The sequence below is a fragment of the Meriones unguiculatus genome, chromosome 9 (assembly GCF_030254825.1).
Source record: "Meriones unguiculatus strain TT.TT164.6M chromosome 9, Bangor_MerUng_6.1, whole genome shotgun sequence".
NCBI classification, from domain to species: Eukaryota; Metazoa; Chordata; class Mammalia; order Rodentia; family Muridae; genus Meriones; species Meriones unguiculatus.
Window position 1 is genome coordinate 49,373,358 of NC_083357.1, and position 26,635 is coordinate 49,399,992.

The 26,635-nt window shown below is 40.7% G+C and overlaps 1 protein-coding gene across 4 annotated transcripts in view; it reads left to right on the forward strand.

Moving 5' to 3' along the window:
• Xpo4 (exportin 4) overlaps window positions 1-26,444 on the forward strand; it is a 95,623-nt gene extending 69,179 nt beyond the window's left edge. For all 4 annotated transcript variants that reach the window (XM_021639070.2, XM_060391117.1, XM_060391118.1 and 1 more), the window contains 10 exons: window positions 3,924-4,083; window positions 4,550-4,719; window positions 6,629-6,803; window positions 9,947-10,240; window positions 11,011-11,191; window positions 13,063-13,181; window positions 14,375-14,505; window positions 15,151-15,268; window positions 16,386-16,478; window positions 18,501-26,444. In XM_021639070.2, the coding sequence (XP_021494745.1) occupies window positions 3,924-4,083; window positions 4,550-4,719; window positions 6,629-6,803; window positions 9,947-10,240; window positions 11,011-11,191; window positions 13,063-13,181; window positions 14,375-14,505; window positions 15,151-15,268; window positions 16,386-16,478; window positions 18,501-18,698 (1,639 nt within the window). In that variant the 3' untranslated portion in view covers window positions 18,699-26,444. The remainder of the gene's footprint in view (window positions 1-3,923; window positions 4,084-4,549; window positions 4,720-6,628; window positions 6,804-9,946; window positions 10,241-11,010; window positions 11,192-13,062; window positions 13,182-14,374; window positions 14,506-15,150; window positions 15,269-16,385; window positions 16,479-18,500) is intronic.
• Window positions 26,445-26,635: the final 191 nt, after the last annotated feature.

The following is a 26,635-nucleotide window of genomic DNA, read 5'->3' on the forward strand; positions in this document are numbered from 1 at the left end:
TTTTCTTTATTGGTACATTTTCTTGTTTGCCATAATATTAGAATTCTTAAGCAGAAGTTTCTTTCTTTTGAAAGAAGTTACTGTTGTGATTAGATTTTATGCTTTTGCTTTGGTTCATATCCTGATGACTGTTATTTCTAGGATGGTTCATTGCAGAGCTCTACCATGGGTGCTATGTTCTATTTCTTGTAGTAAGTACCATGAGGAGCATTTCCCCTGTATTAGGGGTGCTTCTGATTTTGCAGATCAGAATTGTAAGTGTGACAGCAAATCGTTCTCATATTTGAGAACATAGACTATGGAGTGTTGGAATGGCTAGGCTTTTGTTGCTGTTTTTAAAGAGCTAATGTGAATTGATTTGATATATGGGAGAAGCAACCTGTGCTTCACCAAAAACGTAGATCCTATTTCTTGAAAGAAAATGTCATTTAAGAAAGAATTATTAGCTGGGTGTGATGGCATGCACCTTTAGTTCTAACCCTCGGGAAGCAGAGGCAGGCTCTGTGAGTTCAAGACTAGCCTGGTCTACAAAGAAAGTTCCAGGAGAGCCAAGGCTCTATTACACAGAGAAACCCCATCTTGGGGGTGGGGGGGAATTATTAGTGCCTTCATGGCTTGGTCCCTTTGTGGGCACATGGGATACATTTATGAAGAAAAACAAACAAAACCTGCTTCCCCTTTTGAGTTCTTGTTAAGGGAGGACAGATGAACAGGTGATGGGATATGTTAGAGAACAGGAAGTACTGTGGGTGAAGAGCCAAGTAGGGCAGGGCACCCGAAGCACAGACTGCTGCTGGGGCTGCTGTGATCTTAAGTAGTATGATTCACATAAGCTGTGTTTCCATGACTTCCGAGCAAGGATTAAGGTTGGTAAGAGAGTCTTGAATGTGCCTGGGGGAAGAACATTCTAGGCAGAGCAAAAATAAAATAACTAATGCAAAGGCCCTGGCCATACTTGCCATGATCAAGTAGCAGCCAGAACGCTATGGTAGACCAAGCTGAGAGAAAGGGATTTTTGTAAGAGATGAAATTGTAGCAATAAGTAGGAAGAAAACAATTATAGTCTTCAGGTCTTGTAAGACATCTTTGCAGTGAAGAAGATTGGGATACTGCTGTAAATTCTGAATAAGAGAGTAAGCCACACATTCCAGAGCTTTCCCTAATTACCACTCTAAGGGAGAGTGTTGGACATGGGGAGGCTGCCTGTGGATCTTGGTCATAGTTATCAAGGAAAAACATGACAATGTCCAGACTAGGTGACAGCAGTAGGCTGTGAGATGGTAAGGCCTGCCTCATCATGCTGACTTTTGGGTGATTATATTTAGGATGCAAATGTAATAAGGGACTGATTTGGGAAACAGAGTACTGCTAGAATATAAAGTATTTGCGACAGTATACCTGACAAGGGTATTTAACAAGAAATATTAACAATTAAAAAGTATTTGGCTCAGTTGTCTCTTCAGCTCCACCTTTTGATGAGACATAAGGATTCAGGAGTCCTACTTTATCTGATCTACTGGCAGAATACTTGGCAATCAGACTGCTACTTGAAGGATGAGAGGAAAGAAGGCAAAAGTGGCAGGAAAGGTCTTGTGTGACTGTGATTGTGGGGTGGAGAGGCTAGAGAGGCATTGGGTTCATGAGATAGGATTTGCGGGAGGGAAGTGAGCGTAACTGTTTTATAGCCACTGTCTTGTGGAAGGTAGAGTTAAATGTGATAGGCCAAGTTGGGAAGTAGTTAAGTTTGAGTCTTGGGGAGAAGATGGGAACTGGCCCTTGGGTTTGAGTAGTGTATCTGAGAGAATTCTCTAGGCTGCTACTGGTTTCTTTTGTGCATGGTGTAGAGAAGGGAAAGTATGCAGGAAGACTCTGCTGCTACTACCCTTTCACCTTTCTTCCACTAGACAAAAGAAAGGCTTGAGCTCACTTAGTCTGAATGGGCTGGCAGGTGTATGGGTGCCCACAGAGTACCACAGAAAGGGTAGTTCCAGATACCTTTGTTGATGGCCATGTAGCCAACAACGTGTCACACCAAAGGGGCCTGACACTGACTTGATCTTGAGTTTTGTCATATAACTTGTAAGTAATTCAAATAATGGATGACCTTGCTGTTTAAAAAATAACTTCTTTTGGTAATGGAAACAAGTTTGTTTGTTTGTTTGTTTGTTTTCTTTCTTTTCCCAGTGTTTACATCTCTTAAATGAGAAAGGAATCAACTTTTCCTCCACTTTGGCTCTTTCTGGCAATGAGTAATATTTATTCACAAGCTTATAAATCAAGTAGGAAACATAAAACCTTTGTGTGTTATCCCCAGGAAATACACAAATTGGGCTGAGAATGTGGTAAACCACCTTTGCCTAGCATGTGTAAGCTTCTAGGTTGGAACCCTAGCACTGGGGGAATTGTTTCTTAATGTAAATTTGTGTTACATTTTGTTCTACTATATGCTTTTGTTAAGTATATAATAAATAATAAATCAACCCAAAAGGCCTTTAAAATACTGATAATTTTATGGTCTTTGGAAATTCATGAAAAGTATAACAAATATTTGTATTATAGAAAATAGTCTAATTGGTCAGTAATATTCTTTGGGGAAATTAAAGTTCAAATAAAAAATTTTGTTTTGAATAGATTAGCAGTGGCTGTCAACACTACAAAGACTGAATTGCAATGTGTATTTTGTTTTGTTTTGTTTTGTTTAGTTTTGTTTTTTCGAGACAGGGTCTTTCTGTAGTCTTGGCTGTCCTTGGAACTTACTCTGTAGACCAGGCTGGCCTGAACCTCACAGAGATCTAGTAGATCTCTGCTTTCCAAGCGCTGGGATTAAAAGTGTGTGTCACCACCACCTGGTGCAGTGCTTACATTTAAAGTACCTATATAATAATTTTATTTCAAATTCCGTTAGGCTTTCAATTATATTTAAAATAATTTACTCTTAGAGGAAATTTTTAATACAGCATTTTTGATAAAATGTTATTAGAATTTCTCTTACTCTTGTTCACATACACTCTAAAATTTAGAAAGTTTGAACACTGGTTTATGAGAAGCATGTGGATAGGGAAGGGGAAAGAAGCTTTTAGGTAGAACTTTTCTGATTTAAAGAAAGCCCTGAGAAGAGTCTCCATAAAGACTGGGAAGCAGTAAGCAGACAGATGGTGGGGCATGGGAAGTGGTCCCAGCACAGCCATGGGGAGGAGCTCTTTCACAGGGGCAGGGCTGTCAGCAGCACCACATGTCCATCTAGTTTGATTTTGCAGGAATCTCAGAGTTCTGGAGAGCAGGAAGGAATAGAGCAGAGCCAAACTGTAGTGATTAGAATTCTACTTTGGGCACTGACGTTCATTGCAGCCTGTGCTTCCTTGTCTTTTGGCTAAAGTCAAGTTAAAAATGTGTGATTTTGGCTACATTCCTTCCCCATTCTCATAGTACGGGAATGGACAATATTTTTACCTTAGGTTAGTTTGTTTCAGGAAGGCTTTTGTTTTAAGATACTATTAAGAATCATGATTGTGAGACAATATGCAAGACCATGAGTTTTGAAGACAAGCCCCGGTACTAATAATACTTAGTTCTTAAAGCAACAGAACCCGTCCTTTGTGATACGGAAATATAAACTGTGTCCCAGAGGAGTGCTGAAAGGTTATGGTTCACACTCTGAACATTTACTTGTATATGTTCCTTCATTTCGAATCCGGGAACTGCACGTTAGACAGTGGTGCTGAGGCTTACATCCACAAGTTACAGCCTGAGCAGAGGGTGCTTCTCCTCCCTTCTTTGTCTTTACTCTGGAAGATCAGAGATAATGTGAGGGCTTTATCTACAACCCTGTTGGTGGAATTTCACACATAGCCTGGGATAAAGAAACAAAAAAGATTTCTTTGGAAAAAAATAGGGTTAGCAGAACTTGTGTTTTCTCCCCACAGGCTGTTGTCTGCTGTGCTAAGAGTCTCAGAAGTTGAATCTCGAGCAATAAGAGCAGACCTCACCCATCTACTAAGTCCTCAAATGGGCAAAGACATCGTTTGGTTTCTAAAACGCTGGGCCAAGACTTACCTCCTGGTAGATGAAAAACTGTATGATCAGGTGAGGAAGTAAACCCATAACTCTTTCTGGGCTTATGGTCGTGGCAGTTTAGAGGTAGGATGACTGTGGCTGTTGGTTTCACTTGGCCGGGTTTGGTGGTGCACGCCTTTAGTCCCAGCACTTGGGAGGCAGAAGCAGGGGGATCTTTGAGTTCCAGGACAGCCACAGAGAAACCCTGTCTTAAAAAAAGAAAAGGAAACATTGCCATTGTCATCTTCATGTCTATATTTATTTTTAATATGTCAGTTTGTTAATAATTACTATGAGACCAAAACTGACAGAAAAATTAGTTGAAAAACATGGATGCATTGAGGTTTATCTTTTTGATTCAACAAATGAAAAATGATAAAACTAATGTGAAGTGAGCGCCTCCTCCGGCATTGATGTTAGTTTCATTGTTGATTTTCTGTGGACTAGTTTTTAGTTGACCTTTCTAACTTTAGAAAATTTTATCTTTTCTCTTAAGATAAGTTTGCCATTGAGCACAGCATTTGGAGCAGATACAGAAGGTTCCCAGTGGATTATCGGCTACCTCTTACAGAAAGTCATCAGCAATCTGTCAGTCTGGAGTAGTGAGCAGGACCTTGCGAATGATACTGTGCAGCTCCTTGTCACTCTGGTGGAAAGAAGAGAAAGGTAAGGAGTGAGGAGGAGCAAGTTAGCTAACTAGCTAGTTAATTAACTTAAACACACACACACACACACACACTTTCAGGATCTGGTGAAATGCCTGAAAGGTTACATACACTGGCTGAGCTGGGTGGTCGTGGTGCCTTTAATCCTAGTACTCAGAAGGCAGAGGCAAGTGGATCTCTTAAGTTTGAGCTCAGCTTGTGTACAGAGTGAGCTCCAGGACAGCCAGGGTTACATGGAGAAACCCTTCTTGACAAACAAAATAATAACAAGAGAACACTGGCTACTCTTCCAGAGGACCCTGATTTGATCCCCAGCACACAGTGGTAGCTCACAACTGTAAGTGACTCTGGTTCCAAAGGATTTGATGCCCTCTTCTAGCATCTTTGGGCACCAGCCATATACAGTGTACACAGACATACTTGCAGGCAAAACACTGATACACATAAAATAAAAGTCTTTTAAAACCCCATTTTCATGTATAATATTCTCATCTGATATTTTTGAGTGTGCCTCCCACATACACCTTCTCTCTCTCCCCGACCCACCTACACACACATAAATACATACACCCACACGCATAAATACCTAGTACATACTCATACAGGGTTTCTCTGTGTAGCCCTGGCTGTCCTGGAAATCACTCTGTAGATCAGATCCGTCTCAACTCATAGATCTACCTACCCCTGTCTCCTAAGTGCTGGGATTAAATGCATGATCCCCCATGCCTGATTCAGTATTCCCAGTTATTAGTGAGAACAACTGATGTTTAAACTGATTTTACAAAGTAAAACTTTTAGTGCTTTCTATAGAAAATTGTAGGTGTACTTGAACTTTTCTTAATACATGGGAATGTTATTGTTGTTGATGCTGTTGGCTTTGACTGCTGTTTGAATATTGCTCATAAAGGATCTACCTTCTTGAGCATGAGATTTGGTACTGTTCTAGCTTCTTGCCCTTGTTGCCTTGTTCTCCCTGGGAATCTGATTCTACCTATTCTAAACAGAGCGAGTTACCTGTGGAGCTTGCAGGGCAGCTCTATCACCAAATGGCACACCCTCCCCTGGATGACTGCTCACTAGAGCCCCTTTCACAAATTGGGGGCAACCACAGCACCAAAGAGTCCCCTTAGCCAGCAATCAGTCACCACTCTAGAAACTGGAAACAGGTTTCCTTGGTCTTAGCCGTTTCCTAAGCCTCTTCCCACCTTCCTTCCGATGGAAATGGCTACATAGCCATGCTTATTTCACAGCCTGAAAACTAAGTAAAGACTTTTTTGTTCTTGATCAATTTCTGGGCTCTGAATAAAGACCAGTGTAACCTCAGAGTCCATATTGAGCTTATGATACTGCTCTTTAAAAATTATATTCAGAGTGCTGAAGAGGTGGCTCAGCAGTTAAGAGCTCTTGATACTCTTCCAGAGGACCAACATTTGGTTCCCAGAATCCACGTTGGGTGGTTCACGGCCATCTGTAATTCCAGTTTCAAAGGATCTGGTAGTGTCTTCTGGCAGCTATATATGTGCGCGTGTACACGTGTCACACATAGACATACAGACACATATGACATGGATATGACGAGTTACATCCAGTCATATCCATGTTCTTAGTCTTCAGGGGGCTGAGGAGGGAAGATTGCCAAAGTGTGGCCGGCATGGAATAAAGCAAGGTATTGCCTCAGATAGTTTTAAAATTAGATGCCTGTGCTTCATCCCTTCAATGTGTGTGTTGCCCGCATGAGTTTGCGTGTACCAAGTATCTGCGAATGCCTGAGAGGCCACCTGATATCCAGAAACTGGAGTTGTAGGTGGCAGTGAACCGCCATCATGGCTACTGAGCCTTCTCTCCAGCCCTGTACAGTTCTTATTTTCTTAGTAGATATAATACAACTTACTTATAATTTCTACTTGTAGGGCAAACTTAGTAATTCAGTGTGAAAACTGGTGGAACCTAGCAAAGCAGTTTGCAAGCCGAAACCCACCTCTTAATTTCTTGTCAAGTCCAGTGCAGAGGACACTGATGAAGGCCCTGGTCTTAGGAGGATTTGCACATATGGACACAGAAACCAAGCAGCAGTATTGGACGGAGGTAAAAAGTCCCTTCTCTTCTGGCTCTTCTGTCACCCTGCAGATGTTAGAAGATAGTCTGGGGGCATAAATAGCTCAGCAATACCTTGTCTCATGATCTTTCTCCTCATCAACCATTTGAAGCTTATCATTTGACAAATATTGTCTTAGGGCTTATCCAGCCCTGGTTGTTTGACACACGGTTTCTATTCATCAGGTACCTTTTCCCAACCCAGATGAGAGCATGAATTGGTGTGTCTTTATTAAAATGTTAAAAGCATGGTGGGTAGTTCACAGATAAAGCACTTGCTTTAGCCTGCCAGTGCCTTGTTAGTCAGCCTGTCCCTAAGAAATGGAAAAAAAAAATGTGTCATGAAGAACTACAAGCCATTTTTTGCCTTGAAAAGGAGATGAAAATTACAGTGTGTTTTTCCTTCCTGGCACTTCTCTTACCATAATGGCCTAAGCAACAGATTCTCACTGCCTTGCATTTAGGAGGATGCCTGCACGAACAAAGAAAGTTTTAAAGGTCTATAAGGATGAGTCTATGGCTTCTGGTAGTTAGTGACAACCTTTGGTACTGTATATCCAAATTTCCTCAGTATATAAAACACCGATTTGGGACTGGAGGGATGGCTCAGTGGTTAAGAGCACTATCTGTTCTTCCAAAGGTCCAGATTCAGTTCCCAGCACCCATATGACAGCACACAACTGTCTGTAACTCCAGTTCCAAGGGATCTGACACCCTTACACCAGTGTGCATAAAATTAAATTAAAAAATAAAAAACCGCTGTATTATAGTAGGGGTATATTCTCTATTAGGAACGCATGCCAACTTACTGCATTTCAAATTATTTTGTTTATGTGAGGTCACTTTTTGAGCTTTGAATTCAATGTGGGCATTTTCTATAATAATTTTTGAATCAAGTGTATTTGTGGAGGTCTGGCCTCTGGTCCTTATGTCTAGAGTTAATATCTGTGGAGGCAAGGGCACAAGAGCAGACAATTATCTATGACCTCATAGCTAAGCTAAACAGACTGACTTTTTTCTTTTCAAGATTTAAAAAATATTTCCCCCATGGGTCCATAGAAATGATTCTTTGGTTAAGAACACATACTCCTCTTCCTGAGGACACAAGTTTGGCTCCTAGCGTCTACTTTGGATGGCTCACAGCTGCCTGTAACTTCAGGTCCAGGAGACCTGATGCCTCTGGTTCTGTGAGCACCTGCATGCATGTGCACATTACCTACCACATACAAGTGGATACATGTAACAAGAGGTTGACCATAGTCATCTTCCTCAGTTGCTCTCATCCTTATTTTTTGAGATAAAGTCTCTTACTCTATCCTAAACTCTGATTTCAGCTAGGCTGGCTAGCCAGCAAACCCCAGGGTCCTCCTTGTCTCTGTTTCTCAGCACTGGGATTATAGGCACTCAGTTTATATGTGGGTGCTGGGGTTTGAACTCAGGTCCTTACACTTTATGTGGTGACTTGGTTACTTTTCTGTTTTATTGCTTGGAGAACACACCATGACCAAGGCAACTTATAAAATAAAGTATTTAACTGGGGGCTTGCTTACAGTTTCACAGAGTGAGTCCATAACCATCATGGTGGGGAGATGGCAGGAGTCTGGCAGGAATGGCACTGGAGCAATAGCTCATGTTAAGAAAACCGTAGAGCAAATAGAAGCTAACTAGGAATACATCCTAACCCTCCAACAAGGCTATACACCTTCTAATCCTTACCAAACAGTTCCATCAACTAGGAACTAAGTATACAAATATGAGTTTATTGGGAGCCATTCTCACTCAAACTACCACATGTAGCAAGTACTTTACCAACTAAGCCATTTCTTCAGGCCCATAAATACTCTTAACACCAGAAGAGGACCCATTATCTCAAGTTGTATTCTATGCCAAAAATTGTGGGGAAAGGAGGGAAAAAGCAGACAAGGCCCTTATATTTTGGTTGTATTACAGTAGAAATTGGCAGACTGGCTCATAGACCAAACATGGTTGCTGTGTCTATACGTGGGCTTTTCTCAGTTATTTATTGCTCAGTGTTCATGTGGCTCTGCCAAAATGCAGAGTATACAGACTTACTCTCTGGCCTGTGTGGAGTAAAAGGTTGTAGCTCCCCTGCTGAGAAGTTCTGTTTTGTTTTTTTCTTTTCATCTTTATAATTTTCTCTCCAATCACCTGGGAAAATATGGAGAGGAGTGGGAGATTTCAAAGAATGAATTGAGCATGCACACACAAACATACACACACCTCTATAATCTCTTCCCTTCTGAAGCAGAGCAAGAGGATTGACACCAGTTTGAGTCCAGCCATGGATTCACAGTGGAACTATTAAAAAACAGAAAGGGGAGCTGGAGAGATAGCTCAGTGGTTAAGAGTTCTGTCTGCTCTTCCAAAGGACCCGGGTTCAATTCCCAGCATCCACATGGCAGCTCACAACTGTTTATAACTCCAGTTCCAAGGGATCTGACACCTTCATACTAAGGAACTTAAATTATTTAAAAAGGAGGGAGGGTTGGGATGGAGAGATGGCCAGGTGGATAAAGCACTTGTCCCATAAGTTTGAGGACCAGAGATGCCCAGCACCATCTAAAAAGCTGAGTGTACATGAAGGTTCACTTAAAATCTCAGCACTTAGAAAACAGGGACAGTATCCCCAGGGCAAATTAGCAGGCTCTAGATCAGAGAGATGCCTTGCCTCAGTAAAGAAGACCCCAATGTAAACACACGCGCAATAAAACGAAAGTGAAATTGTGAGAGGATAAGTGAAATATTAAAAAAAAAAAAACTTTCAAAAAAATGGGATTAAAAGAACCATATTCTGTGACATGGGAGTCGTTTCTTTGTATATGTCATAAAGTGCCATATCCTCAAAATGGGCATCATACCTTAAACCTGTAATTCCAGCACCTGTGAGTCAGAGGTAGCATTCCTGAGAAATCAAGACCTGGTCTCCCCAGCAAGAACCTGTTTCAAAGACTTAAGGGATAGGGAACTTAATGGTTCATATAGTCTCTTTTTTATAGTCTCTTTTTTATGTGCTCAATCTGTTTGAGTAGAAATATTTTGGGAACAGGTATTCATCTAAGTTAAGGAGCACACTGTGCATGTTAGGAAGTTCATGCTGTGATGTGCCTCCACAGGTTCTGCAGCCTCTGCAGCAGCGATTCCTGAGAGTGATAAACCAAGAGAACTTTCAGCAGATGTGTCAGCAGGAGGAAGTCAAGCAGGAGATCACTGCCACACTGGAGGCCCTGTGTGGCATTGCTGAGGCCACTCAGATCGACAATGTAGCCATTCTTTTTAATTTTTTAATGGACTTCCTTAACAATTGCATTGGGTTAATGGAAGTATACAAAAATACTCCAGAAACTGTCAATCTCATTATAGAAGTTTTTGTTGAAGTTGCACATAAACAGATATGCTATCTTGGAGAGGTAAGCACATTCTAGTTTTATTCTTTCAAGATTAAAAGTCTCTGAAGCAATGATACTTTATTCTTTGCTTCACTTATAATGCATATTTGTATTTCTCCAAAATAGAAATTCAAGCTGAATGAATACAGTTCTTATATGCAAAATGTTATTGTTAGAGAAGGGCTAATATATTAAATATAGCTGTACTCTTACTATAAGTGTACTTTTATTATTGGTCTTTGGTTGTTTTATTATTGTTATTTTGGGGGGATTGTTTGTTTTTGTGGTAGAGTCTCCCTATGTAGTTAAGGCTAGCCTCAAGCTCACAGAGCTCCATTTGCCTCTGCCTCCCAGGTGCTCAGATTAAAGGTGTGTACCGCCAGTTCCAGCTCCTTTTATTATTGTTAAGGTTAGGTTAAGGTTATTGTTATGCTGTGTGCATGTGGTTTTTGTGTCAATGTGTCTGTGTGTGCCAGAAGTCAAGGGTTGGGTATCTTCCTGTATTTCTCTCCACTTTACTCTCTGAGACGAGGACTCACCCCTACAGCTCCTCACACCAAGTAGGTGGCAAGGCACTCTTGTCTCCTCCGCCCTGGTACTAGGATCATAAGCATGCCCCACCGCTGGGAATCTGTGTTCAGTGGTCATGTTTGTTTGCCAGACACTTTACCAACTCTCAGCCCTTTAGTATTATTAAAAGTAGAGCCACCCTTCTAACTCTGAGTAGATTTAAATTTCAGCTTATTTACCAGATCCTACCAAGTAATATCACATGTCCTATTTTCTTACAGTCCAAAGCTATGCATTTATATGAAGCCTGCCTTACTTTGTTGCAAGTATATTCTAAGAATAATTTAGGGCGGCAAAGGATAGATGTTACAGCAGAAGAAGAGCAGTACCAGGACCTGCTTCTTATTATGGAGCTTCTCACCAACCTTCTCTCAAAGGAGTTCATAGACTTCAGTGACACAGGTAAAGTTTCTTGTAGTAGTGTTTACATTTTGTACTTTAACCGTCTTTGTTAAAGCCACAGGTCATCTTCTTGCAGTAAAACCCCATGAGGAAGTTAAGTTTTACAAAACAAATGGAAGTAAATCCCTTCGGTTGAAATGATGTTAAAGCTGAAGACCTTTCTCTTGTCTACTTTCAATATGAATATGATTTTTTATTTATTCAGTTCTCTTTTTTTGTATATAAACCAGTTTATTCTACAGCTTCCAGTTTTTATCTAAAAGAAAAATGGCTTCTGGTTCCCTTTTCTTCCCTGTTAATTCAGTTGTTAATACGTGATAACTGCTGCTTTTCTCACAATGCTATTCTGACCTTACTGATGAGAGAACAGTGTAGTCATTAGATCACTCACCCACACGCATGGAGCTTAGGAAGTTTGAATTCCCATTCAGAACTCAAATATGTATCTGCACACCCTAGTCTGTACAGCAGTGGTTCTCAATATGCAGATAATCCTGCATGCCAGGTAATTACGTTATGATCCATAACAGTAGCAACATTGCAGTTATGAGGTAGCAATGGAATAATTTTATGGTTGGGGATCAACATGAAGAACTTCATTAAAGGATTGCAGTATTAGGAAGGTTGAGAACCACTGCTTCAGAGGGATATTTCATTGGCTCTTCTATGTCCTCTGAGATGATTGCCCATCAAACCCAGCATTTTATGGATACAGCATGGGAAATTCCATTGAGGTGGGAAGTACTAGATTCCAAATTTGACAGGCTACCTAATATTGTTCTCCAAGAGTATGATACAGGGATAGTCAACTAATCTGTGCCTTTCTGCGATGAGTGGGTAAGAAAATAAAGGCCTTTTAAAACATTTGTTTCTTGCCAGCAATTTGTTTCTTGCTTGGCAATCAGTAGATTAAAATATAATAATAATAACAACTGTACTTGGGCTGGAGAGATGACTCGGTGGTTAAGAGCACTGGCTGCTCTTTGAGAAGACCTGGGTTCAATTCCCAGCATCCACACGGCAGCTCACAACTGCCTGTAACTCCAGTTTTCGGGGATCTGACACCTTCACACAGACATACATGCAGGCAAAGCATGAATGCACACGAAATAAAAATGAATAAATTCTTTTAAAATAAGTGTTCTTAAAGACAAGGACGGCCAGTCAGTGGCTCTCACTAGTGCGGCTCACCTCTGCTCTCTTCATGCGCTGCTGCAAGGAGAAGGGTACAGGCAGGGAGGGCCATTTATCCTTTAAATGCTCACTCACCCTTGCCTTCAGTGCAAGCTCTCCACAATGCTTTGAAAGTTTCTCCCCTCACTCGTTAACGTGACCACCCAGCCAACTTTGCCTTCAAACCTGAGAGATTATAGTGTTTTATAAGGGAAAGCATCATCTCTAGCATTGTGTCATGCAGGCATTTGTGATCAGAAATATTTTTTGATTTCTGGTGAGGTTCTCTAAGCTGGTGCTGTAGCAGCCCACATTAATCACTGTGTCCAGTCCTTGATCCTGTTGTAGCTCTGTTGGCTTTCTTGGTTCATTTTTTCGTTCACTGCCTGCCTTGTTGGTTTCACAGTTCACCAGGCTTACCTAAGTTAGCTGGAGGTACTTAAGTAAGATGCCACGCATTAATGTTAATTTTGATTTCTAGAATGTCTCTTGCCCTTACTTAGCCACTATTACTGTATCCCCTAACAAAATACAAAATATGAAAGGATGGCATGGGCTGGACTTATCAGATTTCTTTGTTATCCATTAAAGAATTTCTTCAAGCTTTTGAGTTTGACTGTTATTTGTGTTTTCATAAAGGAACATGAGCTTTGGAAATTTAAATTACAACAATACAAATAAGCTTTTTGTTTTGATAGATGAAGTGTTTAGAGGACACGAGCCAGGACAAGCAGCAGGCAGATCTGTATCAGCAGCTGATGTCGTCTTATATGGAGTGAACCTTATTCTGCCCTTAATGTCACAAGATCTTTTGAAGGTAATTAAAATAATATGAACATAAGCATATTAACATTTCTACTTCTGTAGTTTTACAACACTTCACTGTGCTTAACCTCTTAGTACACCGGCCCTGTGCATACCGATGGTTAATGTCAGAAATATTTTGCTACCAGTTGTAATTGTATTAGAATTTGTCATTTTGTTTTTAAACTTCATTCTTGGCCAAAGGAGCCAAACATGGTGGCTATTTTCTGAGCCCTTCCATGAAGAAATGTGATAGTAGAAGCGAAAGTTAGTATTAAAAAGTTTTGCACATTATGACTGTATCGTGCCTTGGCTCCACCAGTTGGTCTTGAGGGTGGGTGCCTGTTGAGGTTCCAGAAGCCCTCCAGGGGAGAGCAGGTTATGTGTTATGCATTATCACAGAAAGACAAGGACAAGGCAAGAAAGAGCACGGACATTCTCGTGAAGAAGAACGGGCGTGTGTCTATGAGTGTATCACAGGCACGTTTGTGCTCAGCTTTGCATATGAGAAACACTGTGGGAGAGGTAGTGGGACAGGAGAGCAGAGGCAAACATCTGGATGATGAAGATCAAGAGAGTTAGGGGTGTCTCTCCCTATGTATTTTTCTCCCTGAGGAAAGTCTATTGGGCAATTCCTGCGAGCCCATGAGTTTTGTGACAAGTCTTAAGAATGAGAGACTTTATTCAGATTTGTATACTGGATGGCTTTTAGTGTTTGCCTGTTCCCTTATGTCAGCCATTGTAAACATTTGGTACACATTTTCTCTGGTTAGACTAGAATGTCTACTTTTCCCTCAGTTCTTCAGGGTTTTCCAGGTAGAAAGATAGAAATGGACTGACTTTTATGCATGACTTTTAACAGTTTAACATGTTTTCTAACATATTTAAGTGGAAATTAACACATTAACTGAGGACTTTGTTCCCAGATCATTTAGTGTGTTTGACTGCTTTGTTTATTTGTTCAGGGTCAACATGGAATATCAGGACTTGTCTGTATCTCCCATTAGCCTCCCAGAACAGAATTATTTCTGCTATGTATTTTTCAAATAACAGTTACTGAAACATTCCCTCTACTATAACTTATTTTACATTTCTTAATGTTTTCTATATTTTGTATACATCTTAGATAAATTTGTGTGCTATTTAAGAGCTTATTGTTTTATTAGACAGTATTGAATATAAAAATATTTAATATTTCTTTTTCAGTTTCCAACCCTTTGTAATCAATATTACAAATTGATCACATTTATTTGTGAGATTTTTCCTGAAAAAATACCCCAGCTTCCTGAGGATCTGTTTAAGAGTCTGATGTATTCCCTAGAACTAGGAATGACGTCGTATCCTTTAAATGAGCATTGTTACTTGGGGAGGGGAATGCCTAGTTAAAGTTTTTTAAATGATTGTTTTCCTCAATCTTTATTCCTTTCTCAACTTTATTCCTTCAAAAAGCTATACCCTCTGTAGTTGCTTTAATTTCTTTTTTTCTTCCCTTTTCTGGAGAAAGGTTTTCTCTGTGTAGCCTTGGTTGTCCTGTAACTCACTCTGTAGACCAGGCTGGCCCTGAGCTTAGAGATCCACCTGCCTCTGCTTCCCAAGTGCTGGGGTCAAAGGTTGGCATTACCATGCCCAGCTGTTTCTTTTGTGAGTTTACATGATCTGTTCTTTTCATACATCTAGCACCTGGCACCTGGTCTTAAAGTCATTCCTTCATTGGGTCATGTGATAGATACAGTGTAGCTGATTCTCTAGTCTTAGCTTGCTGACATTATGATTTCATCATCTGTATGATCATGTGCAGAAACAAGCTAGATATCACTGGACCTGGACTCAAAACTCTGAGAGACCATCTTAACTGCTAACTCAGTCAAGACATTGCAATACCCCCACCGTTTGTATTCATGTGTGTAATGTAGCTGTCATTTTCTGATCATTTATAAAGTCGGGTATGTCTGATACAGTTTGCTCTTTGACCACGTGTTCAGAATGAGTTCGGAAGTATGCCAACTCTGCCTTGAGGCCTTGACACCATTAGCTGAACAGTGTGCTAAAGCACAAGAAACGGATTCACCACTCTTTGTAGCAACTCGGCATTTCCTTAAGGTAAGATGTTTTGTTGATAAGTTGGAAAATCATCTGCTTAGCCAAGCTGAGTGGTACTTGCCTGCCATGGCAACTAATGAGGAGGCAGAGGCACAGTACTGCCTCAGGTACAGAGTGAATTCAAGGTCATTCTGAGCAACTTAGCAAGACATCCTCCCAAAGTAAAAAGAGGAGCTTTTATTTTTATGTGTGTGGTGTTTTGTCTAGATAGATGTCTGTGTCACATGAATACCTGGTAACTGTGGAAACCAGAAAAGGGCATCAGATCCCCTGGAACTGGAATTACAGATTGTTGTGAGCTACCATGTGAATGCTAGGTCCTCTGGGAAGGCAGCCAGCACTCTTAACCATTGAGCCATCTTGCCTGGCCTATGAAATTCTTGATTCAAAAATAAGATGTACTTACATGCGTTTAGATAGGAGCAGGTATTTTATTCACTGTTTGTTGTTGTTGTGTGTTGGTTTTGTTTGGTTTTGGCTTTTTCAGACTGGGTTTCTCTGTATAGCTGTGGCTATTGGGGAACTTGCTATATAGACCAGGCTGGCCTCAGAAATTCACTTGCCTTTGCCTCCAAGTGCTGGGATCAAAGGTGTGCGGAAACCAGTTCTTCAGGAACGTGTTCTTTTCCACTTCTATATTGGGTTTTTTGTTGTTTTGTTTTGTTTTTCAAGACAGGGTTTCTCTGTAGCCCTGACTGTCCTGGAACTCGCTCTTTATCTTTAGACTTGGCTGGCCTCGAACTCAGAGATCCACATGCCACTGCCTCCCTGGTGCTGTAATTAAAGGTATGCCCCCTCCGTCCGGCCTATTTTGTGTTCTTGAACTATCCTGTAAATATCATGGGGAATTTGATACTTTTACTTTAGATTCCACAGAAAATAACATCTGTGTGTTTTCCTTGGATTAAAAAAATGATTGCATAAATTAATTGGTTAATGCAAGAAATAGACTATAATTGCCATCCCTTTTTCAGGACAGAGGGACCGGGGTTTAAATAGTTATGTATTGCTCACAACCATAAATATAAGTTTGGTTCCCAGCACCCACAGCTGTCTCTCCAGCCACCAAAAAAAAAAAAAAAGTGTTTTATGGATATGTCTTATTATGTACTTTCAGCTGGTTTTTGATATGCTGGTCTTGCAAAAGCACAACACGGAGATGACTACTGCAGCAGGAGAAGCTTTCTACACATTGGTGTGTTTGCACCAGGTATTGTACCCCCTCTCCCATGTGGGGAGAAGATGGCCTTGCACACCAGCTCTCCATCAAGCCAGGACCGAAGACCCAGTTCCATGTCCCCCAAGGAGGTGTTTCTCAGATTCCCCATGAGCACTAGGATTGTGTTTTATATTTATGGACAATTTGTTTGTCAGTCAAAAGAGTTCTTTTCCCATCTCTGTTTTGAGCCAAGAATTTGGCCTTGGCCACCTGTGCTAGGAGGTAGGTGAATGTATGCAGTTGAGTGGTGTCTTTGAGGGATTGAGACTTCATAAAAGTATCAAGGTCAATCAGATTGGGAGGCAAGAGTTCGCCTTCAGAGAGTGTTAAGAACAGAGTAGTGTCTTGTGTAGTGTTTTGATTATTTGTTGATCTTTTAAGATCCTAAAACACCATTGCTGTGCGATTAGTGTAACAGAAGCTCAGCTGTTCTCCGATCTGAAAAAAATGCCTGCCATGTATATAAAGGAACAAGTTGGGGCATGCACAGCTTAATTTTCCATTTCCCTCATACCTCTTAGTATGGTCAAGTGATTGGTGGAGAAGCATTGCCTTCCTAAAACCAGTAGAGCTTAGTAAAGGCCCCCTCTTCCAGACACTATGTACTGTGCATACCCCAGGCCGCAAGTGCCCTCGGCCTTCCTTTTCTGTGCTGGTCTCCTGTGGCAGCTTCCCACCAGTGTTTTCTTACAGCATGTGCTCCTTTCTTTCACATTGGTTACTAAGACATGATGGGCTTCTTTTCCCACGTGTGTGAGTCAGTACATTCTAATTACCTTTTTGAGGGTCTTTAGATGTTTTAGAGAAGCACAAGAGGGACTGGGAGGGTGGCTCAGAGGGCACTTTAGGTACTTGCCACTAAGCTTGACCACTGGAGCTCACGCCTTGAGTCCTGTGTACATGTGCAAGGAGGGAACCAGTTCTGCAAGATGTTTCTACACACACACAAATAAAGAAATGTAAAACGTTTCTTAGAAATAATACTGAGAGGGAGGGTGAGACTGCGAGGAGAGAAGGGAGGGGCCTATGACCAAGATGTAGATTTAATTAATTTAATTAATTAATAAAAAGAAGTATGAGCATGGTGAAAAGAGAGGACCAGTTCTGAAAGCACATATATATAGCACAGGCACTTTGGAGCTGCCAGTGTGACTCTGCGTGGCCCCAGAAGCGCTGCTCTTTCTTGGCAGATGGGAGATTGTTTGAGATGATACTAGCCTCCTGAGCAGACCTGTCCTTTGCAGAAGGCAGTTTAGGCAGCCACCCTGGCTCTGTGCTGTAGATAGTAGGGCCAGGGTGTTGGGAGACTGTACCCTACTTCCCTTTACTCTATATAGTATCTAATTTTCCAACTTGGATGTTGTAATATCCCAGGAAGCTCATGAAAATTAATGTCAGGCCAGCTTTCTCCACAGCACTTCTCTGTCCTAGGTGACTTTCCGTTAAGACCCTGCCACTCACCTGTATACTAATGTATGAAAGAGGATATTAAAAATAGAAGATGCCATCACTGTGTTATCTGTGTCCTTTATCCAAAGCCTTGTCCATACAGTGATGGCTTGACTTTCACAGTGTTCTGCTTCTACTTTGAAAGAGTTCTCAGCCCTTCTCCATGTTCCCTGCTGCTGTGCCTCTGCTGTCCTCAGAACTGGGAGGACAAGCTATTTATTTACATGTGCTGCTAGTGAACTTTTCACCTTCATATTACAGGCCTAGGAGACACATGCAAAATGCAGACTAACTAGAAGAGGCAGAACCACAAAGCTGGGACCATGTGGGCCTGGAGCAGATTACTTGTACTCTTGTTTCATAGCAGTGTGGTTTTGAGTGTATTACCTCATCTGTAAATGGAATATTAATAGTGTCTCTCTTATAGAAACATAGGTATTAAATGAATTAGCCCACAGAGAAGGCGAGAATTGTACCCAAACACTAAACTATTGGGAAGAGTTGTCTGCCCTGGCTAGGATCCCCAAGAAAGACATTCTTATGGCTATCTTGTTTTTCCTGCAGGCTGAGTATTCTGAACTGGTTGAGACATTACTGTCAAGTCAACAAGACCCAGTCATTTACCAGAGATTAGCAGATGCCTTCAACAAGCTCACTGCAAGCAGCACTCCTCCTACCCTGGATCGGAAGCAGAAGATGGCCTTCCTAAAGAGTTTAGAAGAATTTATGGCAAATGTTGGTGGTCTCCTTTGTGTAAAATAAACAACAGAGCTATATGCTTAACTTAGATCCTTTCTGCAAAGTGCACTGAATTGCTGAAAGTTGACTTGAGTCTTGTCCTGTTCCTCAGTTCATTTGACCATTTTGGATTTTGGAGAGCCTGAGACTTTGACGTGGAGATGGTGAAACAGGAGAGGTCAACTTGAGATCAGCTTCTGTCATTAGGTGTTGGCCATGATCTGCCATATACTTGTCTTCTAGATTCTGAATGGTGATTTAAAATTTTCAAAATGCAATTCTGTGTATGTGCATACAGATATGGGCACCATGAAATTCATATTCAGTGCCTTTTCCCCTTTTATCAAAGCATAGATGGCTAGCCAAAGTTGATATGTTCTTGGCGTTATTTTTCAAAATGTCTCCCTCATCACTTGAGCTGGTTGTAGGAATGGATTCTTGGGCCCTGCTGTGCATCATCAGAATATTTGGTTGTTAGACTCTGCAGTCTCTATTTTAGTAAGCTCCCACCCCCATCGTTACCCTCAAAGTTTTGAATCAATGCAAGAGATGCTATAAGAGATTTTGTGCTTTCCAACATTTCCTTCCTTCAGTGATTATGCAGGAAGAAAAGTCATCACCAGGTGTTTGTTAGTTTCACAGTTCATCTTTTCCCTGCTTCCTCACTTCCTTCCCTTTCATCCTCAGTGTTGCAGGTTTTGTATAATTATTGCAGGTTTCTAATCAGACTGTGATGCCTGAACTTGAGGAAAAAGTGTGTATATTTTTGTTCCATAAGAATAACTTTAGGAACTGTAGCCATTTCATTGCCTTAATTTTAAGAGGAAAAGAGAAACCAGATTTGTTTTAGAGCGAAATTAAGCCTTGACACTTAAAAGTTGGCTTAGGGTATTAGCTGCTATGAACCACTTGCCCCTTTGATTATGTATTTATGTAAGTTTATCAGTGAAATGAAAGGAGCATCCCTGTGTGGTTACCTTTCTCAGTGTGTTTCTGTCCAGCCACACAGCCCATATCTATTCTGAATGGCTTGCTTAAGCAATAACTTTTTACTAATTGCATAGACTATTGCACATTGGGGCATTAGGGGCAATAATTATGCTAAAGTGGGTGTTATCCTCATGTCACAGGAGCCACACTAATTCAATTTCAAAGACTAAAAATTTAACCTTAGCTAGGCATGGTGGCACATGCCTATATTCCTAGCATTTAGGAAGCTGAGTGTGATGGCCAGGCTAGTCTAGGGACAAAGTATGATCCGTCTTTTAAAAAGAGAAAAATTCACTTTAGATTCTCTGGCTTTTCTAATCAGGATTTTTATACTGCTGCCGTGTTCCTCTTAATTTTTGTGCCTGCTTTAATTATTGAAAGGAAAGCTCATTTATACACAGCAGGCCTCTGACCTGCCCACTGCTGAACAGGCACACAGTGCAGTGGCAACAAGAGGTCTCTACCCAGGTGCATCCGAGACTGCCGTGGAGGGGCAGGCTCCTCTGCTGATCTTTACACCTCTCTGCTAAAACATCCAGAGGTACTGGCCTCCTGCCTGAGCTGCACAGTGTGTGCATCTTAACAGGTGATGCTCTGGGAATTTTCTGTAACGGTATAGACAGAGCATCTAAATTCCATCCCCCCTGTACATGTGACGGTAGGTGTGCACGGATACAAAGCTGAGGGCCGTGAGTTTATTGAGAATCCTTTATTGGTCACCATTTAGTAACAGTAAGTACGGAGAGAAAAAATCTAAACATTGCAAAGAAGAAAAACAATATTCTTTTAACTACATGCTTTCTATTTTAAATACTTGGAAAGGTTGTTTTTAGAGCTTTTTTTTCCTCTTTACTTGAAGTGATCTGCAGCAGCAGTCACTCTGTTCTCTCGTTCTTGATGTTTGTGTTTCCTCAGCAGGTGTTGTTTGTGTGTACCTGTGTGTGTGAAGGGTATGGGCCTTTTGCCAGAAGGCCCTAAGATGCAACCGAATAGATAGGTCACTGCCAGGACAGAGCAGTTACCAAATTCAAGTAGACATGTGTATGAATGCTTTGGTAAATAATCAGGCATCTTCTATGTATAATAACTTCTATTCAGACAGAACTATATTTATTAAATTTGCCCAGATCCTGGTATGATGCTCCAATTCTGTTACACCTTCAAAGACTTATTTTAGATTGGACCAAATAATGCTCAAATGATCACCAGAATGTTGATTAGTGGCAAACTGAGGCTAAAAAGACACCGCCATATTTTAGATAATGGGACTGCCACTTGTTGTACCACCTAGACATTTCAGGGTGTTTGTGTATTTTGTTTGCTTTATTCAGTGTTTAGTTTGTTTTATTTTGCCCAGTTTTGTTTTTAGCTTTGTTTACTAGGGCGTCATGAACTTCTGACCTTTATAAAGGCTCTACTTTCTTGATGCTCTTGCTCCAGTGAGTGTTGAGGCCACTGAATTCATGCTTAAGAGCTACTTTTTCAAATTAAAACTGACTGTTAAGTTGTTGAAAATATTTTTGAAACAAAAGCTATATGTGCCCTTTTAAAATACGTATTAAAAGGACGCTGTTAAGTATTTGATTTTTTCAATTTTTGTGTTAAATTTCATTTGTTCCTAGAGTATCTTTTGGCCTCTATTTTTTCAGTCCTTTTGTTTACTTTGCCTCATTTTATGCTTATTCACCATTGTTTCCCAGGGCACAATCACTGAGTAGTCACACGGTCACTAGGGAGGCTGCGTGCCAACAGTGGTGCTGATGTAGCAGCTCCTGCCACTGGGCTCTGTAGGGCTCTGGAAACGGTAGGGATTGATGTCTTTGTGTTGGGTTGCTGGCTCTCTGGATAGCTCAGCTAATTGATAGTATTTGACAGTGTCCTTTCCAACATAGTAGCTGACTCTTATTCTGGTGGAAGACTGTTACGTCAACATGACTGCACTGTTTTTGTTGGGTACAAATGACATTTTGTGTATACTTTGTAATTTTTACCCCAAACTTAACTTTAAAACTTCAGATTTATTATATGGAAAAATATCTCTTACTCTGTTCAGATGAGTTAATTACTACTCTGTCACAGTTTTACCCAAAAACCAAACAGATACAGTTTTCAACACTTTTTTGAAGCTCCTTCTGTATAGTCAACCTATCTTTTGTTTGTTAATAATTGTATCAGTCCCTCAAGGACTGAAGGGAAGCTAGCTGTCAGTTTTGAGTTTTCGGGCCAGAGTCCCTTAGGGGATAGATAGTGTTGATTGAACCCTGAAAATATTTTTCTTACATTTTTACATACATTTTGTTTGTTATCTCTGTTATTAGAGGTAATTGTCATTGGCCCTTCCTAAGGTCAGCTGTGTCTTACAAGTAATTATCAATATTGGTTTCTGAATAAAACATGCAGCATTTCAAGTCTGAAGGAACTGCAGTGTTATGCAGGGGTGTCTCTCTTTTTTTTTTTTTTTTAAGGAAGAGTAATGAACTTATTTGGATATGAGGTTTTTAATATTATAATTTTCTACAAAAGTTCCCACAGGATAACAGAGATGATTTGGGGATGTAATAGTATTTTAAATTATTTGAAAATGTAAGTATATGTTCTCTTGACTTTTTCTGAAACACTGCATTTCTTTAAAACTTGACTTTCTAGAACTAGAAAGAAAAAAAATATCCAAATTAGACATCTTGTTGCATTTAAGTTTATTTAAAGGGCCGTGGCTCAGGTTGAATTTCATTTTACTTTCTGCATAAGAACTGTGGCGTCTTCCCGAGTGATTATAATGGGAAACCATGACATTTGTAGCCAAAGAATATATTTGGTTCAGGTAAAACTAGAAGATTAATAATGGACATTCATTTTGTTACTTTTGAAGATGGATGAAGAGATGTTTCTATTGTGTAGATGTGTATGTGGAGTTGTGAAGACTAAGGTCTTCAGCTGTGGTGGTGATTCCCGCCTGCAGAGTGGGAGGTGTATGGCTGGCATTTGGCAGCTCCCTGACCCACTGTGGCCTGTTCTTCACCTGTTTCCAGAACTTCCCAGTTGTGGGATGATTTGGATTTCTTGTCCTGTCTGCATTTTAGGCCTTTTAGCTATTAGGAGCTGTCAGGTGTGTTCTGGCGGCAAATTACCCTAGCTTGAAGTAATTTACCATGTCTGCACTATGTACCTACTGGGGGTGGGGGTGGGGAATCTGACCTCAAGTGTGCTCTGAGCCCAGGTTTCCTGGTGTGGTGTCTTTTACCACGAAATTATGACAAATTGCAAATCCTGGTATGGTGATCTTGTTCTCTGTACAAAGAAAGAAGCTCTGTGCAGTGAGCTGTGGTTTAGTGGCCACAGAGTGTCAGCACGTGTAATATTTTTACATTTCTAAAGATTAAACTTTTAAACTTACACTAAGACTTTTTAGTTTTTTTTTTTAAGAGACCCAGGGATGAGTATACTGTTTAAATATTTACCTCTATTAATATAACTAATGAAGGCATTTAATTTTTCAAAAGATACTGCAGTATGATTTTAGGAAATAAACCTAAATGTGTTGAACCGATTATAACCTGAATATCAAATTGATAAAACTTTATTTGTATTTTTTAATCCATCAATGGGCTTTAAAATATGTGTTTTCACTAAATATTTTTATTACATTTTTGGTTTGACCATGTGTGATTTATTCATGGGTGCTGTCTTAATCAGGGTTCTATTGCTGTGAAGTGACACCATGACAATGGCAATTCTTGTGAAAGAAAGTGATTAATTGGGGCTGATTTACAGTTTCAGAGGTTTAAACATTATTATCATGGTGGGGAGCATGGTGCATCCAGATCTGCAGGCAGCAGAAAGAGAACCTGTCTTGGAGCCCACTTCTTAACACACTTCCTCTAATAAAGCCACACCTCCTAATCCTTTCAAATAGTGTCACTCCCTAGTGACCAAACATTCAAATCTATGAACCTATAGGGCCATTCTTATTCACACCACCACATTTTACTCCCTGATCTCTATAGGCTTTTAGCAATATCATAAAGACTGCAAAATTCTCCATAGTCTATTATAGCAGTCTCAACAATATTTAAAAATTTCAAGTCTCAAAAAAAAAAAAAAGGTCTCAAGTCTCTTCTGAGACTTAATGGAGCTCCCTTAAATGTAATCCCCTGTACAATAAAAAAGTGGGTCATATACATCCAACATATAGTAACAGGATATACATTACCATTCCATAGAGGAGCATAGGGAGGAAATACTGGAACAAAAACAAGAACAGAAACCACTAGGGCAGACTCGTTGTCTGGTGTCAAAGTGCTCTTCAGATCTCCATCTCCTTTCAGCTTTGTTGATTGTAGCACACATCTCCTCTTCCCTTACTCTTGCTTCCCCCCCCCCCCCCCGAAGCTTTTCTCAGCAAGTATCCCACAGCTGTAACCTCAACATCTTGGGGGCTCCAAGGAAATCCTGGCTCCACCTTCACAGCTTCATACAATGGCTTCCCTGGACATCCATTCAGAGACGTGCCTGACATGTTTGTGACCTCAGCAGCTTTGTTTAGTCATGGAGAAAGATTGCCAAAACCCTTTTATTTTCTTTATTTTTTGACTCTAAAGCCAGAACCATGTGGCCAAAGCTGCTAAGCACTGCTGCTTGTTGGGGCTGGCACTTGGCTTCCTAGTTCCCTACTTCCCTTACATTCGAACTGTTGTTCATGGTTTCCTTTCCTGCTTAAGCTTTTCTCTATTTCCTTTTAGCTGGGTGTGGTCTTGCCCTCAGGTTGCCATACCCTTTATCCCATCTAGCATCAGGCTTTGCTTTAAGTTTTTTGTCTCCTTGAGCACTGACTTTAGCTCCATCACAGTTCCTGGGGCTCTTTTTTCCCTCAAACTACATTTTCTATTTTTCTTGCTCAATTTGTGCCTTTTCATTACAGATCTGCATAAGACTGACCAGTAGTAATCACATGACAGTCAATGATACTAGGCTGCTTGAAATCTTCTCTTCCAATGACAGTAATCCACAACTTCAGTTTAGCCTTGGGCAGATTTTTGGACAAGGGCAGAAAGCCATATCCATATTCACCAAAATATCACAAGAACAGTCTCAGGAACTTGAGCCAGGCCAGCCTAAACTATAGCACTCTCTTAAATGCTCCAGGTATGGCCCATTCAACCCACTTAAAGCATTCAACAGCTTTCATAATCTGAAGATCACCAACAAGCATATTAGTCAGGCCTGTCACAGTAATACCCCACTCATGGTACTACTGACTTGTTCTATTGCTGTGAAGAGAACCATGACAACTCTTAGCACTGGCAATTTCAGTTTCAGAGGTCTAGTCCATTATCATCATGGTGGAACATAGGTAGACAGGGTGCTGGAGAAATAGCTGAGAATTCTACATCCAGATCTGCAGGCAGTGGGAAGAGAGAGCAACTCTGGGCCTGACTTGGACTTTTGAAACCTCAAAGCCCACCTGCAACAAAGCGACACCTCCCAATTCCTTTGAAATAGTGCCACTTCCTGGTGTACAAACATTCAAATCTATGAGCCTATGGGGGGCTTTTATTCAAATCACTGAAGGTGCTTGGTTCTCTGTGATGTGTAGACACTACACTAGGCATATTGTAAATCGTTAAAATTGTTTCTAAGCGGTGACTCTGAAGAGTTTGTGTGGGTGAGTACAGGGGTGGGAAGAAGTTGAATGCCCTAGAGCTCAGGTATGGGCATTTGTAAGCTGATGTGGGAACAGTATGCGGCCTTAACATCTGACCTATCTCCAGCCCAGGTTCACCCCAAATAATTTCAAAGGAAATAGATGATACAACTGAAATCAAGACCTGCATTACTTTGTAGGAATATCCCAGAATCCTCAGGATATCTAGTAACTCAGAGAGAAATCAAAATGTTCCTAATCATCTCTAGTGTTCTCCCATCCCATGGCTTAAGAAATAATTTCAATATGATTGGTTAAATCGGGGGTGGGGGAATTAAGAGTAAAGGGCTTAGGGGTTGAAGTCCTCTTTGGCCTTCCAGGGTGGTGGGGAATTGCCAGGGTTTTTCTGCACACCTTCATTCTTTGCTCTATTTTAAACCCTCCATATACATGGAGTAGGAACCAAATGTCGTGTGTGTGTGTGTGTGTGTGTGTGTGTGTGTGTGTGTGTGTGCGCGCCCACGCGCGCTGCTGTGCACTCCAGAGCATGTGAGCACACCTGGGCAGAAAGGCAAGAGGAGGATGTCAGGTGGCCTGCTCTATGACTCTCAGTCTTAACTCCCTAGGGTCAGGGTCTCTCAGTGAGGTTGGGTCTGGGCTAGCAGCCAGATGCCTAGGTGATTCTCTTCTCTCCCCCAAATGGTGCCAGGGTTACGGACGTGCACAGCCACAGTAGGTGGATGCTGTGGGTGCTGGGATTTGAATTCAGGTCCTCCTAACATATGCTGAACCATCTGTTCGGCCCCAGAAGCTAATTTCAAAAAGGAAGAAAATGTAATTTGAAAATATATATTTAACTTGATTTTGTTTTGAATAATCATGTTTCTTGTGTTTGGAATTTTGTTTCCTCTCTCCATGTTACAGGCAGAGAACCATATATGTAGGCACGAAACATCTGAGGGCTAGCTGGAAAGGTCCAAAATATAAAATTGTTTTTTAAAAGTTATATTTAAAACTACTAAATGGTATTTTACGTAAATGCAATATTAAATGGTTTGGGTTTGACCTATACATGTTGATTTCATTATGGAAATGTTTCTTTTTAAATATATTTATTAAATGGAAGATTCTTGATAGGATCTTGTGCCTTCTGTATTACCTAAAATGACATCTCCATTAAACTTTACTTTAAAACTAAGTGGAAACAAAGAGCATAGTTGATGAAATCCAAGAGGTAAGTCTTGTGCTTGAAATTCTATACTGCATTTGCTATAAATCTGAGCAAATAAGTCAGCAACCTACTCATCTGTGTGGAGTGGATTTTAACAGA